This window comes from Cnephaeus nilssonii, assembly GCF_951640355.1.
Source record: "Cnephaeus nilssonii genome assembly, chromosome: 20".
NCBI lineage: Eukaryota > Metazoa > Chordata > Mammalia > Chiroptera > Vespertilionidae > Cnephaeus > Cnephaeus nilssonii.
In genome coordinates, this window is record NC_137091.1 from 5,932,694 (window position 1) to 5,947,587 (window position 14,894).

Consider the following 14,894-nt stretch of genomic DNA (forward strand, 5'->3'; position numbering starts at 1 on the left):
CATCACTGCCAAACCAGTATTATATGAAATGCTGAAAGGTATTCTTTAAAAAGAGGAAAAATAAGAAAAAAGTAAAGATAAAAATTATGAACAACAAATACTTATCTATCAAGTGAATCTAAAAGTCAAGTGAATTAAAAATCTGAGGAACAGAATAAACCGGTGAACATAATAGAATCAGAGGCATAGAATGGGAGTGGATTGATAATCCTCAGGGGGAAAGGGGTGTCTGTGTGGGGGGTATGGGAAGAGACTGGACAAAAATCATACACCTATGGATGAGGACAGCGGGGGGGGGGGGGGGGGGGGGGAGGTAAGGGTAAAGGGGAGGGGTGGGAACCGGGTGGAGGGGAGCTATGGGGGGAAAAAAGGAGAAACAATTGTAATAACTGAACAATAAAGATTTATTAAATTAAAAAAAAAAAGAGTTCCGTGTTCTCCACAGCCTCCCCCACACTCGCCATTTCTTGCCTTTTTTGTAACATGTGTGCGGAGGTATTTTAAAAAATTATTTAGCCCCACCAGCATGGCTCAGTGGTTGAGCATCAACCTATGAACCAGGAGGTCATGGTTCGATTTCTGGTCAGGGCACATGCCCAGGTTGCGGGCTGGATCCCCATTAGGCGGCGTGCAGGAGGCAGCTGATTAATGATTCTCTCTCATCGTTAATGTTTCTTTCTCCCTCTCTCTTCCTCTTTGAAGTCAATAAAAATACATTTAAAAAAACATTGTACGCATATCCACAGTAGGAGTCCATACCGGTAAGAAGAACAAAGGATATAATTTATACATACACTAAAAAGCCTAAAAATATTGATGCCAAAATGGTAATGGTAGTTATATCCTGGTCGTGGTATTATAGGGCCTATTTTTTCTTCCTTTGGTTTAGCTGTGTTTTCTGACTTCTGACAATTAGCATTTATTAGTAGCATGCGAGATACACGCCGATTTTAAAAACAAGTATATTCCAAGGAGCAGAGATTTCACACGAAGAAAACAAAGGGTGAAGAACTAACTCCGGGGACTGAAGACACGCAGACCCAAAGCTCACCGCAGATCTAGCGTGGCATCAAAGCCACGGCCCTGCAAAGGAGCGCTTACGCTCCACCACAGCCCCAACGGGCTCTCCCTCTCGTGCTGGCGGAAACTGACAAAACGCAACAGTGCCACGCACTGTGTTATTCCGACAAAGTCCAAGCAGTGACTGCACGGAGCTGCATGGAAGGAAGAGCCCAGGTTCCATCCCGGTCCGGAAAGCAGTTCCCAAGAAGTTTATTCTAGGACCGACGTGAAGCTAGAAGCGTGGATGCCATACGGTCTGACAGCTCGTTCAGATATACACATACCGCCAGAGAACGACTACCACCACCGAAACCACACTCACCCTGGAGCCCACTCCCCAAGCAGAGGCACGCCGGCGGGAAGCCCGGCCTCCTCCCGGCCGCTGGGAGGGCGGGGCTCTGTTTGAAAGCGTGATCCGCTCACACGTTTCCATCGACATCGTGATCCATCTCACACGAGTCGCTAAAAAAGGACATGTGAAGGGAACGCTGCAAAGTACTTCACAGAAAAGAAAAAGCGTTGAAACAACACTGTTGAGAGTAAAACCGACATTGGGCCCTTTTAAGTCCTCAGTCTAGTTACACACACACCACAAATGAGTGCTTATGGAACTGGTGAGGCCTGGGTGGTAATGATGCCGACTTCCTGGTTTTGGTATCAAACTACAGTTACATGTTAGCATTGTACTAGAGTAGGTGAGGGGGGCAGGGAATCTTGCTGTACTATGTTTTGCAAATTTCTGTGACTGTATTTCAAAATAAAATGTAGCCCTGGCCGGTTTGGCTCAGTGGATAGAGCATCGACCTGTGGACCCAACGGTCCCGGGTTTGATTCCGGTCAAGGGCACGTACCTCGGTGGCAGGCTCCTCCCCAGCCCAGGCCCTGGTTGGGGCTCGTGCAGGAGGCAACCAATTGATGTGTCTCTCTTACATCAATATTTCTCTGTCTTTCCCTCTCTCTTCCACCCTCTCTAAAAATCAATGGAAAAATATCCTTGAGGATAAAAGTAAATAAGTAAACAAAGTAAAATATAAAAAATCACACACTTGGAAAGCTGTGCATGAGAATATTAATGTAGCAATAGGGGAGGTTTGACAGCCTGCGTGGAACCTGATGAAGAGGCGACATGGACATCCTGCTTTGCCCGAGCGGTTTGAAGACCAGGTTTCTGCCCACGGTTCGCGTGGCGCTCCCGAGTTCCATTGCCAGATCGGCATGACCTCTCCTACGCACGCGGCCCCAACTGCGTCCGGCTTGAACGTGCAGGGTTTTCTTCAAAATCTTTAACTCCGATGCCCCTGTGGCCTAAAGCCCCTGGTATCTTCCAGGAACGTCGAGGACGGGAATAGCTGTATCACCCGCTGCTTGGGTCCAAACGATAAAAGCCTTGCTAGAAGGCGCCCTCAACGTCCATCAACGTAACCTTGGGGATGCATAATCCCGTGCCGCTTTCCAGGCGGTAAGATGATGCTGTGGGTCCGGCAGCCGCTGGGCCCCTGGCACGGATTCTGAGGGTGGAGGCGCCTTCCCCTCTGCTCCTGAGGCCCTGCAGCAGGCCGCGCTGTCCGGCCCGCTCTGCGGACGAGCAGAGACAGGGTGCTGAGAGCGGCCGGGATCTGGCCCGAAGGCTCAGATAAGCATCCTCGTTGGCCCTTTCAGGATTGCTCCATACCTGCGTGCGCGCTGGTGACTAACACACACCATCTCTAGCACCGGGGGTGTGACCCTGAAATAGCTGCCTCCACGGACTGTTACTCTAATGGATTCAGCAGACGGGAGGACGGGAAGCGGAGTAAAAGCACGTACCACAGCTTGTTTTTCTGTTTTCCATTAAAAAAGTGGCTTACACTCCCCGCTCAGCGTCAGCAGGTGCAAGAACCTCTCATCAATCCAACACCAGCACAGGTGCCCTGGAACGTTCCTCCCATGGACCCTCTGGACTCCTGACACCAGGACTCACTGGAAGAAGTTGGGATCCAAGGCCACTGAGCACCCCCGGACCTGAGCAGTTCTCACACACACGCCCCCTCCCAGCCTTAGACCTTTCTTGTACCCCCTTTCTCATCCTTCCTTTTCTGCAATATACTAAACCTTCTGGCCCGGCCGGCCTGGCTCAGTCGTTGAGCATCGACCTATGAACCAGAAGGTCAGGGTTCGATTCCCAGTCAGGGCACGTGCCCGGGTTACGGGTTCGATCCCCAGTGGTGGGTGTGCAGGAGGCAGCCGATCGATGATTCTCTCTCATCATTGATCTCTCTCTCTCCCCCCCCTTCCTCTCTATAAAATCAATTTAAAAATTTAATGAAAATATATACGCTACACCTTTTGTGTGAGCACAGGGTAGATTCCAACATCTAAACTTAAAATGGGGGTTGAAAGAGCCCACCGCTGAAACGCCATTGATCCTGCCCGTGACGCTGCTGGCATCACGGATTTCGGATGGAAGATGTTGTGGACTCTGCCCTGCAGAACACTTGGTGCCGCCTCGAAAGCGCGTTCCAGTACCCGATGCCGCAGCACTCAGTGACCTGGAGGGTCCCGCCCCCTGGAGTTTCCGCGGGCTGCCCCTGCAAGCGCCCAGAAATTATAAAATAATTCTGTGGAGCAAGGCCTCCAAGTTCCTTCACCCTCAGCCCACGGGCGGCTGCCTGACGGACCGACTGCCCCGGACATGGTCACGCTGTGCAGCGGAGCAGAGGCCCTGTCGCCAGTGCTGAAGAAAGCGTCAGCACCTTGGACTGTGACCGAGGGTAGGGACCGGGGGAAGACACTGCCCCCCTGCACACGGACCACGACATTTCAGCCCCCAAATTTCCACTCCCTGATGGACAGCTCCACCTCATCACCCTCTTTTGCTCCAAACCAACAGGAATCATACCACCCTGACCGTGTGGCTCAGCGGATAGAGCATCGGCCTGCGGACTGAAGGGTCCCAGGTTCGATTCCGGTCAAGGGCATGTACCTTGGTTGCGGGCACATCCCCAGTTGGGGGGTGTGCAAGAGGCAGCTGATCGATGTTTCTAACTCTCTATCCCTCTCCTTTCCTCTCTGTAAAAAATCAATAAAATATATTTTTAAAAATTTAAAGAATAATACCAACATTTCCCCAGTCACTCAAGGTCAAGACTGTAGTTGATTATTAAGTCCACGGTGGGTCCAAATCCTCTCCATCCTCACCGTGAAGTTCCGCTCACATTCATTTGGTCTTCTTTCCATTCCCATCCCAGCATCCCATCGAGAGATTATTCCTTAAACCAAGGTTTCCACGGGGTCTTCTTGATGTCCCACGGTCACAGGTGCACTCCAAAACGTGATGCTAACGTCATCCAACCCTTGAAAAACATCTCTCCAGTCCTGGCAGTGTGGCCAACTCAAACTTTTTTTTTTATTGATTTTTATTTTTATTGATGATCTTAGAGAGGAAGGGAGAGGGAGAGAGAAACATCAATGATGAGAGGGAATCATGGATCGGCTGCCTCCTGCACGGCCCCTACCGGAATCAAGTCCACAACCCGGGCCTGCGCCCTGACCGGGAAGTGAACCGTGGCCTCCTGGTTCACAGGTCTTATAAGTACCGTGCGCTAACCGATTGCGCCACTGGAGCTCCCTGGTTCACAGGTTGATGCTCAAACCCTGAGCCAGGCCTTTTCCAATGGGCCCGAACGAGCATCAAGCGCCTGACACAGGACGTTCCTGGACACGGGGGCTCGGACCAGGGACTCTGACTCCATACGTTTCCTGTATTTGCTCCTTTCTGTCCTCCCTCCTTTCTCCAGGGTGATGGACAATTAAATCTCTGAAAAGGAAAGGGCTCATGGCTCACTTTCATGGACAACCGGAAGGAGCAGGTGGACTGCTTCCCACACCACAGAGAGCCTCTGGAGGGACACGAATCCCCCGGGAGAAAAACAAGTGAAAGCAACTTCACAATGAAGACAAGGCGCCGGGCTGGTGTGACATCCCCGAGACGGAAAGTTTGTGGGTGTGATCCGCAGCTGGGGCACGTATGGGGGTCCATTGGTCAATGTTTCCACAGACCTATCCTCAGGTGAGGATTGAAAATTTTTTTTTAAATTTCTTAAAGAAGAAAAGGAAAGTGAACCCACTCCCTGGGCCTGTGGGTACACGGAGAAGGCTGGGAGGGTGAGCCAGGCAAACGTAACTGTCTGAAATAGGACTATGAGGACTTCAGGATGAAAGCTAAGTAACTTAGTTTCCATTTAAGAAATCCCCATCTTTGCCCTAGCTGGTGTGGCTCAGTGGCTAGAGCGTCGGCCTGGGGACTGAAGGGTCCCGGGTTCGATTCCGGTCAAGGGCATGTACCTTGGTTGTGGGCACATCCCCAGGAGGGGGTGTGCAGGAGGCAGCTGATCGATGCTTCTCTCTCATCGATGTTTCTAACTCTCTATCCCTCTCCCTTCCTCTCTGTATAAGATCAATAGAATATATTAAAAAAAAAAAAAGAAATCCCCATCTTACCTAGTGGCCTAGCGGGTGAGCAGAAACATATGCATCAAAGAAAAAGCAGACAGGCAAGCTGTACCCGAAGCAAGTGCTTCAAGAGTTCAAGGAGGAACCAAAAGCGTCCAGAGCCGGGGGATGGGCCAGAACCCGCCCCGGAGGTGCAGGCAGGAAGTCTACCCGCGTGGCTGAGGCAGAGGACGTGGAGATGAGATGTGAGTGCGGCACGCAGCTGCCCCCCACCCGCACCCCCCTGTCCCAGCCCCGTCCCGTGCTCTGCTCTCCTCTCCCTCCCGATGGAGGCCGGGCTGCCACAACGGCTCACCTATTAGCTCCGCGTCAGCCGCGTGCCGAGGGCTCAGGATGTTGGGAACGGTTTTACTATGTTTAATCTCAGAAGAGCCGAACAATGCACTCTGAACTCAGATGTTTTAAATGTCTGCATTAAAAATAGCAAAACTCCCACAGCAGTCAAGAAACTAGGATCCATAAATCAAAAGAAAAATCTTTAAGCACCCAGACACTCTTACAAAAACACTCTTCAATAAAAAAAATGTAATAAAAACAAACACATGTTAAACTGTTGACCTCGTCTCAAAGGAGGAAACAAAAACAGAAGGGAAGTCTGATAAAGTGACAAGTACTGTTAAAACAGGTTTATAATCCGTTTAAACAGTAACCCGGCTGGAAAATAAACGTTCCTCTTTAATCCCTTTGAGGGCAACATACCATCCGAACAAGACCAGATTGCTTCCAAGTTCAAATGTGACCCTGTCATCGCTCCTTCACCCACCGATAGCCGGGAGAGGGCGGGACAGCTCCTGATCAGAAAGAGGCCGCGGCATTTTGGACTGCTAAGGGATCTTTGCTAGGCGCGTACGCAGAAGCTTCTGGAAACGGGAATCAGGGAACTTCGAGTGTTTAGTTGACGGATTACTTCACTGGAGCTCATTCCTGAACCAGCCCCGAGGAAACCAGAACCCTTCAGCATCCACGTGCTCTCCCTGAGCCTCAGGTCGACGCTCCCCCGCCCGGCCACACTCCCAGGATGGAACCCGGAGCCTTTTAGGGGAAGGCATGGCCATGGAGAGCGCCCTTGGAGCTCAGCAACAGGGTCAACCCTGGAAGGGCGCCCCTGGGGGGGGCAGTGAGGGCAGGTTCCACACGTTCCCCGGCGCCAGCCCTGCAACGCTGGACCGCATCCTCCCTAGAAGGTGTGAGCTGTACTAGCGTCTGGCAGACACCGGCCACGAGAAGCAGATGGAACCCACCACGTTTCCCCCAGGCCTTCCACACCCGCTCCCGGCAGAGCTAACGGGTGAATCTCGGAGAAGGCTCCACCAGGGGTGGCTAACAGAGCTTTCACTGGCCTCCTGCAGCCCCATGTAAGGCAGGGTCTGAAAAGTGAAAAGCAATTGGAAAGCTCCTTCTCCACACTCCAGGTAAACACACACACACACACACATACACACACACCAGGTAAACACACACACACACACACACGCACACGCACACGCACACACACTCAGTAACCTGTCCTATCCCAGCAGAGGGCTTTCCCAGACGGGAAACCTAGCTGAAAACTTCCCCTGCTCATGTACATAATTTCACTAGGGGTCAGGGGGAGGCTGCATTTTGTAACAGCTGAACTTTAACCAGACTGTCATAGTGGTGCAACATTCCCTCATTAGCATACAGTTACCCCTGAATGAAAAGCCCTGGCTGTCCACCAGGCCAGGCCAGGAGCTGGGGCCAGGGGCCATGAACTCCTAGAAAGTTCTATGGGCCGCAGAAGAAGAGCTCCCCAGCTCCACCGGCCTAAACTTAGCCCTCACCCCATTCCTCACTCCCCACAGCATCCGGCATCGCTAAGATGATACATTTTGAAAATAAAAAGAAAATGAACCGATGGAGCAAAGGGCCAGTAGCAGGCAAAGCCTTGCTGGGCTGGCGATTCCTGTTTGGGATTGAGGGAGGGGGAGGAGCTTTCTGGATGATTCTATTCTTGGCAAGGAAATTAGCTCCAGGTCCAGTTCCATCAGAAGGCCCCAACGCAGGACCGTTCTGGGGGAATGAACGCCCTCCCTGGGCAAAACGACCTCATCCTGGGGTGTGCGGATGGGAGCAAAGTGGGGAGGGCTGCGGGGGGAGTCTGGGAAGGTGTGCTTCACTGCGGGGGGGCGCCACGGGGAGGGGTGCTGTGAGGACAGAATGAATGGGTAAGGTCGGAGAAGACGGGGACAGTTAAGAGGGAGCGTGTGGATGACTAAGGGAGGTGAAGGCAGGGCGTGGATGGCTAGAGGGGAGAGGTGTGGGCCGCTAAGGAGGGTTAGGGGAAGGTGTGGATGGTGGGCAGATGAAGGGATGTCCATCAGCCCCCTGAGAGGCAGCGGTGAAGGAGGCCCAGGGGGGTGGCCTCGCCCGGGCTCTCCCCACCCCCCTCTGTGGGCGTGTGCCCCGCTGCGCGTGTGCTAGGGCCAGGCGCCAGGCCGCAGGGCCACCACTCACCCCACGACTCCCTGGTTGTAGTTCCTCCGCTTCCAGGGGGTCCCGCTGTACACGCCCCCGCCGCCGTCGGCCCGGCCGCCCCCCGCGGGCCGCGCTCCGCTGGGCTGCAGCAGGCTGTAGTTGAGTCCGTAGGTGCTGGCCTTGTTGTCGCGCTTCCTCTTGTTGCTGCTGCCCGAGGCCGGGTCGGTGGACTCTGCGGCGGGGACAGCGGCCGAGGACGGGGCCGGGGACGCCGACGGGGCCGGGGACGCCGAGGGACCCGCGGCTGCCCGGCGGGCCCAGGCCGCGGGCTGGTGGTGGTTGTTGTTGTTGTTGGTCGTCTCCAGGGGCAGGAAGTCCCGCTGCTCCGCGGGGCCGCCCAGCAGGCGCTCCCCGGAGCGGTACATGCTGGCCGGGGCCGGGGCCGCGCCGCCGGGGCTGCCGCTCCCGCTGCCGCTGCCGCCGGTGGCCGTGCTGCCGCCGCCGCCGCTCGCGCCGCCGCTGCTGTGACAGTGGTGGTTGAAGTAGAGGTTCCGCAGCCCCTGGGTCGTCTCCCAGATCTGCATCCACAGACTGTTGGACGGTCCGAGCTGCTCTGGCTGGAACCAGGCGATCCTCGGATCCATCAAACGGCGGCGGCCTCTGCCCCCGCCCCTCCCGGCCTCCCGCAGGGCCGCCCGCCGCCGCCGCGCCTCGGGCGCACGCCCGGCCTCGGCTGCTGCCGCTGCTGCCGCTGCTGCTGCTCCCGCTGCTCCCGCTGCTGCCCGAGCTGCCGGCGGCGTCGCTCCCGCCCTCGGGGGCTCCGCGGGCCCTCCCCCCTCCCTCCGCCCCTCTGCTGAGCCTGTCACCGAGGTCCCCGTGCAAATGGCGGCCGCGGCGGCGGCTCCGGAGAAGGACGAGCGGCGGCGGCGGCGGCAGTGGCAGTGGCGGCGGCGGTGGCAGGGGCGGCGGGATGCGCCTGCTCCGTAGCGTCCTCGCTACTCCGGCCCGAGGGCGGGGCCTCGGCCGGCTCCGCCCCGCTCGCTCCGCCCCGCCCCCGCGCCGGCCCCGCCCCCGCGCCGTGCGGTCCGTCTGCCCGAAGGCCGCACCGTGCGTCACAGAGACCACGGCGCGGAGCGGTGCCCGCAACCGCCCGGCCCAACCGTCCCGGCGCCGGCCGGGCACCGAGCCGCACGTACCTGGGCGTCCGGGTGCCCCTCGCGCGCGCACGCCGCCACCGCCGGTCTCGGTTTCCGCGTCCCGGAGCCTGGGTGAGGCCGGACGGAAGTCGGCGTCAGCTCCGCGGGGAAGGGGCGGTGGGAGGCGCCGCCCCGCCCATGGGCCCTCCCCCGCCCGCCTCCCGGATGTCCTTGGTGCCGACCCCTCCCGAGGTCTCAGCTCCGAGCACACCTGCCTGAGGGAGGAAGTGCCCCGGCCCCGCGCACGTGCGCTGGGCCCCGCCCGGACGCGGCTGCGCTGGTGCCCGCGCCCGCCGCCCCGCGCGCCCCGCGCCCGCCCAGCCACGCCCTGGCCTCGGCGGAGGGTCCCCAGCCCACCTGCGCGGCCGCACGCGCGTGATCGTTGCAGGTGTTAGCCATGAGCCCCAAACCCACTCTGCACATCCACGCACACATCAACGCGCGCGGATGCACAGGCGCGGAGACGGACATGCGCTGCTGCTGGGGTGTAAGGACACCTCGCCCGCCCAGGGGTGCACCGCCCTCTTGGAAAGGCCTCGGTTCAGAATAAACGGAAAACCCGACCTTTCAGACTCACAGGAGGACCAGATACTGTTGGCATCGGTAGAGATTTCCCACGGGGTGGCTATTTGCATATCTTCCCAATCCCTGTGGTTAAGACGCGGAAAAGGGAATGTTCAGTATTTCAAATCATCAGGAGAGAAAAAAAGGAGAATGAGCACATCTCTCGTATGCCTCTAAGGTGATCCCAAGTCCACAAGTCCCAGCCCCAGATTTGGGCCTTCTGTTTGGGGAGCTCAATATCCTGGGAAGTTTTTTTTTTTGGCAAATGATAAAAAACTATCAAATAAGGAAGCGTTGCTCTCCCTTTTTTCTTGCTGAGAGGATAATATGGCTGTAAATACGGAAAACCTACAACAAGCCCTATAGAATTTTGGTCCTTTGTGTGTGTGCTGAGAATCACCTCGCCTGGAAAAGGAGGAGCAGTGTTTTCATGCTCGTCACCCTGACAAACGAAACAGAAATAAACTGTTGCATAGAGATTGGTTTCTTTTGAGGACTTCAAGTTTGTTTTGAAAAACTCAAAAGGGAAAAATAGAAAGCCGAACAAAGTAAACATGATCCAGGTCCCACCATCTAGAAATCACCACCGTGAAGACTGTGACACAGTCTTCCAGAAATCTCTCCGGGCACACGGGTACGTCAAGGGACCAACATCCTGTAGGCTCTTTCAATTTTCACTTACCTGATTTGAAATGTGATTCCGTCTTTTAAAATATTCTTCCAATGTCCAAGAACACATTAAACGCCACTGCCATCTAAGACCCGCCCCCAAAAAAGTATCCATGGGGCAGTGCATGCCAGACATGAACATTTGTTGTATAGAGTGTTCATTTCTAAAGGCAAACCTTATAACTACTACAGTATTGGCAAAACGATCAAATGAGCTAATAGACGTAAAAGTACTTTGCACCGTGTGGGCTGAACGGTAAGACGGACCTGTCCTTGTTCACCTGCAGGGAACGCTGACCCGTTAGCCTGGTCACATGCTCATGTTTCAGCGCCTTCACTCAGTACATCTGGGTTGAATGTCTAGCATCCATACACAATGGAGCTAATTGCTTCAGAGAAGATAAGTAAGCAACCGGGGCCTTTGGCTGCCTGCCATGAATTTACTGTCTGGTTAGGGAGGCAAAAGGGGTAAATATTTAAAGTCACATGGCAATTTATTCAGTTCATTCAACAACTATGTCTCGAGCAGATATTATGTACCAGCATGACCTACACTGACGAAGTCCCCGCCTTCATGGACCTTCCATTCCAGCGGTAAGGCAAGCGTGTAAGGTCAGACAGTGGTTAAGTGCTACAAAGAAAAAGAAAGTAGGCTAAAGGGACAGTGACTGTGCTATTTTTAGATGGGCTGGTCAGGGAGGGCTGCTCTGAGGAAGGGATATTTGAGCAGGGACTTCAGTGAGGCAGTGGGTCGTGTCCATCTAGGGAATGACCCGTCAGGCCCAGGAACTAGCCAGTGCAAAGGCCCTGTGGCAGGAATGGCCTTTGTGGACCAGATGATAAGGCCGTGTCATTGAGTGGTGAATGTGGTGCCATGATTTAGAACCATAAAGTCTCTCTCGTGAAGGTTTCCTCAAAAACCATCCAGTCTCAAGTAAAACAGTAGGGAATTTTACATACACAAAAATGTGTCCACTTTCTCAGACAAATCCGCAGTAACCTGCTGCATCCAAAGAGACAGACTCATTTCAATCATAAATTTTGATGACTCAACCTTTTCATTTTGCTTTTTAGAACAAGAGAATAGACATTATAGTCTTCAAAAATCTCTGCATTATATTGATGAGCAACAACAACACAACACAGCTATCATACACCCAGACATTTTTGTGCACTCAGGGGGCGGGTGGGGGGGCTCAGCCTGGCGTGCGTCCTCTTGCAGTCCGGGGAGCCCTCGGGGGTATCCAACTGATGGCTTAGGCCCATTCCCCACTTAGCATCCTTAGCGCAGCCACAGAGGCAGGAAAGGCTCCCGCCACTGCTGCTGTGCTCGCCAGCCGTGAGCCCGGCTTCTGGTTGAGCTGCTGCGTTGAGTGTCTGCCCCCTGGTGGTCAGTGCATGTCATAGCAACCGTTCCTTCCACCGTTCAGTCAATTTGCATATTAGCCTTTTATTATATAGGATGTCCTGTTCATTCTCAGGATTCTTGGTCTTAGGGAAGAACATGCTGAGCTGTTGGTCTCAACTTGAAAGATTTACGGCAACACCAAGGTTCTGCAGGTCAAACACAGAGCCGAGAAGTGAGAAGAAAGCAAATTACCAAAGAATCAGCAGATTTAAATAGGATTTTTATTGTCGTATTAACTTGCAAGGAACAGAAGGGACACAGCACGCGCACTACTACGGGGTGTGATTAGTAACTGGCCTTGGAATTGGCCTTGGAATGAAGGCATGGGCAGTGTAAGATTATATTCCCGCCCTCCGGCGCGAACCAGCCCAGGGCTGACAGTCACACAGTAGGGCTCTTAGTACCTCCGGGACTCAGTTTATGAAGCAGTCATTCCAGGCATTAGTAACCTAGGGCTTAGGCCGCATTTACAACTTTCCCTCTTGCACACAGTATACATTCATTATATCGTGGGTTTTCTCTCCTCCTTCGTGAAGGGAAAACAAAGTAGACTCGTAAGTAGGGAGATCTTTTTCAATGAGACGTCAAAACAACAGGCAGCGGAAGGACAGTCCCAATTTCTCCCAGCGCTGTTTTTAGAAACACGTTGCTCAATGGTGTGTCATTCTGGGATCTCTGGAGTGAGTGAGTGTGTGCGTGAGTGCGTACGTGGGTGTATAACAACTTTTAGTATAATGCATACTCTATAAAATTTGTTAGTTTTCAGTGTGAAATTTTTTAGTAAAATTAAGAGTTGTGCAATCATCACCACCATCCAATTTTGGAATATTTTCTATCAAAACCCCCCCTCCCCCAAATCTCTAGGGCTCATTGGCAGTCAATCCCTTTTCCCAACCCCCGCCCTGGGCAACTACTAACCTTCTTTCTACCTCTAGAGATTTGCCTTCTCTGGGTAACCTCTGACTTGAGTGGCATTTCCATAGACGTTGACCTTGGTGGCTGTAAAGCCCCCACAGAGAATTGCCCGCCTTGCCTAACGACGGTGGGAAAAAAACACAACTGTTCAAGTTTCCGCTAGCTATTCAGGCAGCTCTTTCTTTCTTTTTTTCTTTTTAATATTTAATAAAACATATTTCCTTATTTCATTTATTTATTTATTTGCAAATTTGAGAGAGAGAGAAAGGAAGAGAGAAACATCAGTGATGAGAGAGAATCCTCCATCGGCTGCCTCCTGCACGCCCCCCACTGGAGACCGAGCCGGCAATCTGGGCATGTGCCCTGACCAGGCTGAACCGCGACCTCCTGGTTCATAGGTCGATGCTCAACCACGGAGCCACGGCGGCTGGCCCCTTTGGGCATCCTGATAGGTCGGCTTCGGCTCTCACATGCGGCACCCCGTGTTTCTCCGTCTGTGCCCCATGGTCCGTCTGCCCCCCTGTAATGAAGCTCCATGACAGCAGGGGCCTGGTGGGTGGCAGACGGACTCGGAGATGATGGCCCCGTGATCCCCAGTTCCTGGGGTTCCCCTTTCTGTATAATCCACTCCCCTTCCCTGAGGGTGTGACCTACGACCTGTCTAACCAGCAGAACGTGGTGACTGGATGGATGCCTCGTCCTGAGGATGTGACCTCATAGCAGACTCTGGCCTCCGGGGCTCACAGGGGAGCAGGCGCCTGTGGGAGCTGACCTCTGACCCGCAGCACAGCCCAGCAAGCAAACGTGCTTCCAGCAGCTGGGCTGAGCCGGCAGCGGGTGCTCCTCCCGTTGGGCCTCCCGGCGAGAACGCAGCAGGGGAGAACCCCGCAGAGCCATGCCCGGGCGCCGGAACCCCGGGACGGACAGCTACTGCACGTCTGTCCTTCCACCTGCCACTCAGCACCGGTTTGTTCCGCTCCCTGCTCTCCCCTCCGTTGTTAGGACGGGGTCCAGCGCGCAGGGGCGCCCCGGGGTGACCTGGTGGGGGAATACATTGCCGTGGAAAAGCCGAGCAGAGCGACCGAGTGGACAGCGAGTCACGGCCCGCTCCCGGCTGTGCGGTCTGCGTGTGCCCGCGCATCACCGGAGGGCGCCCTTGAACTTGCCTGCCTCACAGGCAGAGGCAAACTCCGCTCTCAGACGCGGGAGAGCCAGGCCCCGGGCCTTTTCTAAGGTAACTGCAAGCCAAAGGCCCCCGCTTTCCCCTCACTGCTATTGTGCATCCGACCCAAGAGGCTTCTCACTCAAGAAAATTTGGAGTAAGTGACAGAGTTAGCCTGGGGTTGGGGAGGGTCTAATAACAGACTTAGAAAAGTGCAGCCAAGATCATGGGGCGTGGGGCAAGTCCCACATTTGTTTGGTGGAGCGGAAGTCTGCAGGCTGAGGACGAACGGAGAGAACCCATTCCATTGTCAGGAAGACTGAGTCAGGGGGCAGCACGGAGCTCCGAGAGGCCACTCCGCGGGCCGCCAACCAGCTGCCGGGTCACCACTCGCGAAAGATGGAGCGGTGTCACACGCGTAACCCCTGACCTGTTCTGAAACTAGCCGGTGCCCCACGGATCCCCTGAGCACCCCTCCTAGGGCTGGAGAGACTGTCTGGGACATCGATATTCCCTCCCAGCGGCTAGCGAGGGGCGGTGGCCAGAGCAGCACGTGGTGGTTGACCTTTGTTCAAAGTTCGAAAACTGGAGCTGAAAACGCACAGCCATGATGAAGATTCGGTGACGAATCAGCATCGGAGAACTGCTGGCTAAAGGGAGTGTTACCTCATTTGTCCACCTTCTCAGATCCTAAGTAGCTTTGGGTGAGTGCGTCGGTGGGAAACATCACCATTTCTCACAGGCGACAGGAAAGCCATATCAGCTTGACTGTTCCATCTCCTCAAGCCGCCCATCTCGCCAACATGGCTACAAGGTCATGGCTTTGAACCCTATGAAGGTCAAAAGCTGTCCTCGGCCTCTTGGCCAACATAACATGCTTCCCAAGAAATATTTGAACACTTAACCAGTGTCCTTGTCATTCATTCATTCATTCATTCATTCCACCAACACTGAACACTGGGGCGCACAGAGATGAGTCGGGGGCCGT

General features: G+C 54.5%; 1 protein-coding gene across 3 annotated transcripts in view; it reads right to left on the reverse strand.

The window, feature by feature from the left end:
- TENT4B (terminal nucleotidyltransferase 4B) overlaps nt 1–9,355 on the reverse strand; it is a 37,511-nt gene extending 28,156 nt beyond the window's left edge. Inside the window, exons 1-2 of one of the 3 annotated variants that reach the window (XM_079760055.1) lie at nt 9,189–9,355; nt 8,032–8,511 (exon numbers count right to left, since the gene is read on the reverse strand). In XM_079760055.1, coding sequence (XP_079616181.1) covers nt 8,032–8,417 — 386 coding nt within the window. In that variant the 5' untranslated portion in view covers nt 8,418–8,511; nt 9,189–9,355. Of the gene's footprint in view, nt 1–8,031; nt 8,802–9,188 lie in introns of those variants that run through there. The other 2 variants (XM_079760056.1, XM_079760054.1) reach the window with 2 other exon arrangements.
- Between the last annotated feature and the right edge of the window lie 5,539 nt (nt 9,356–14,894).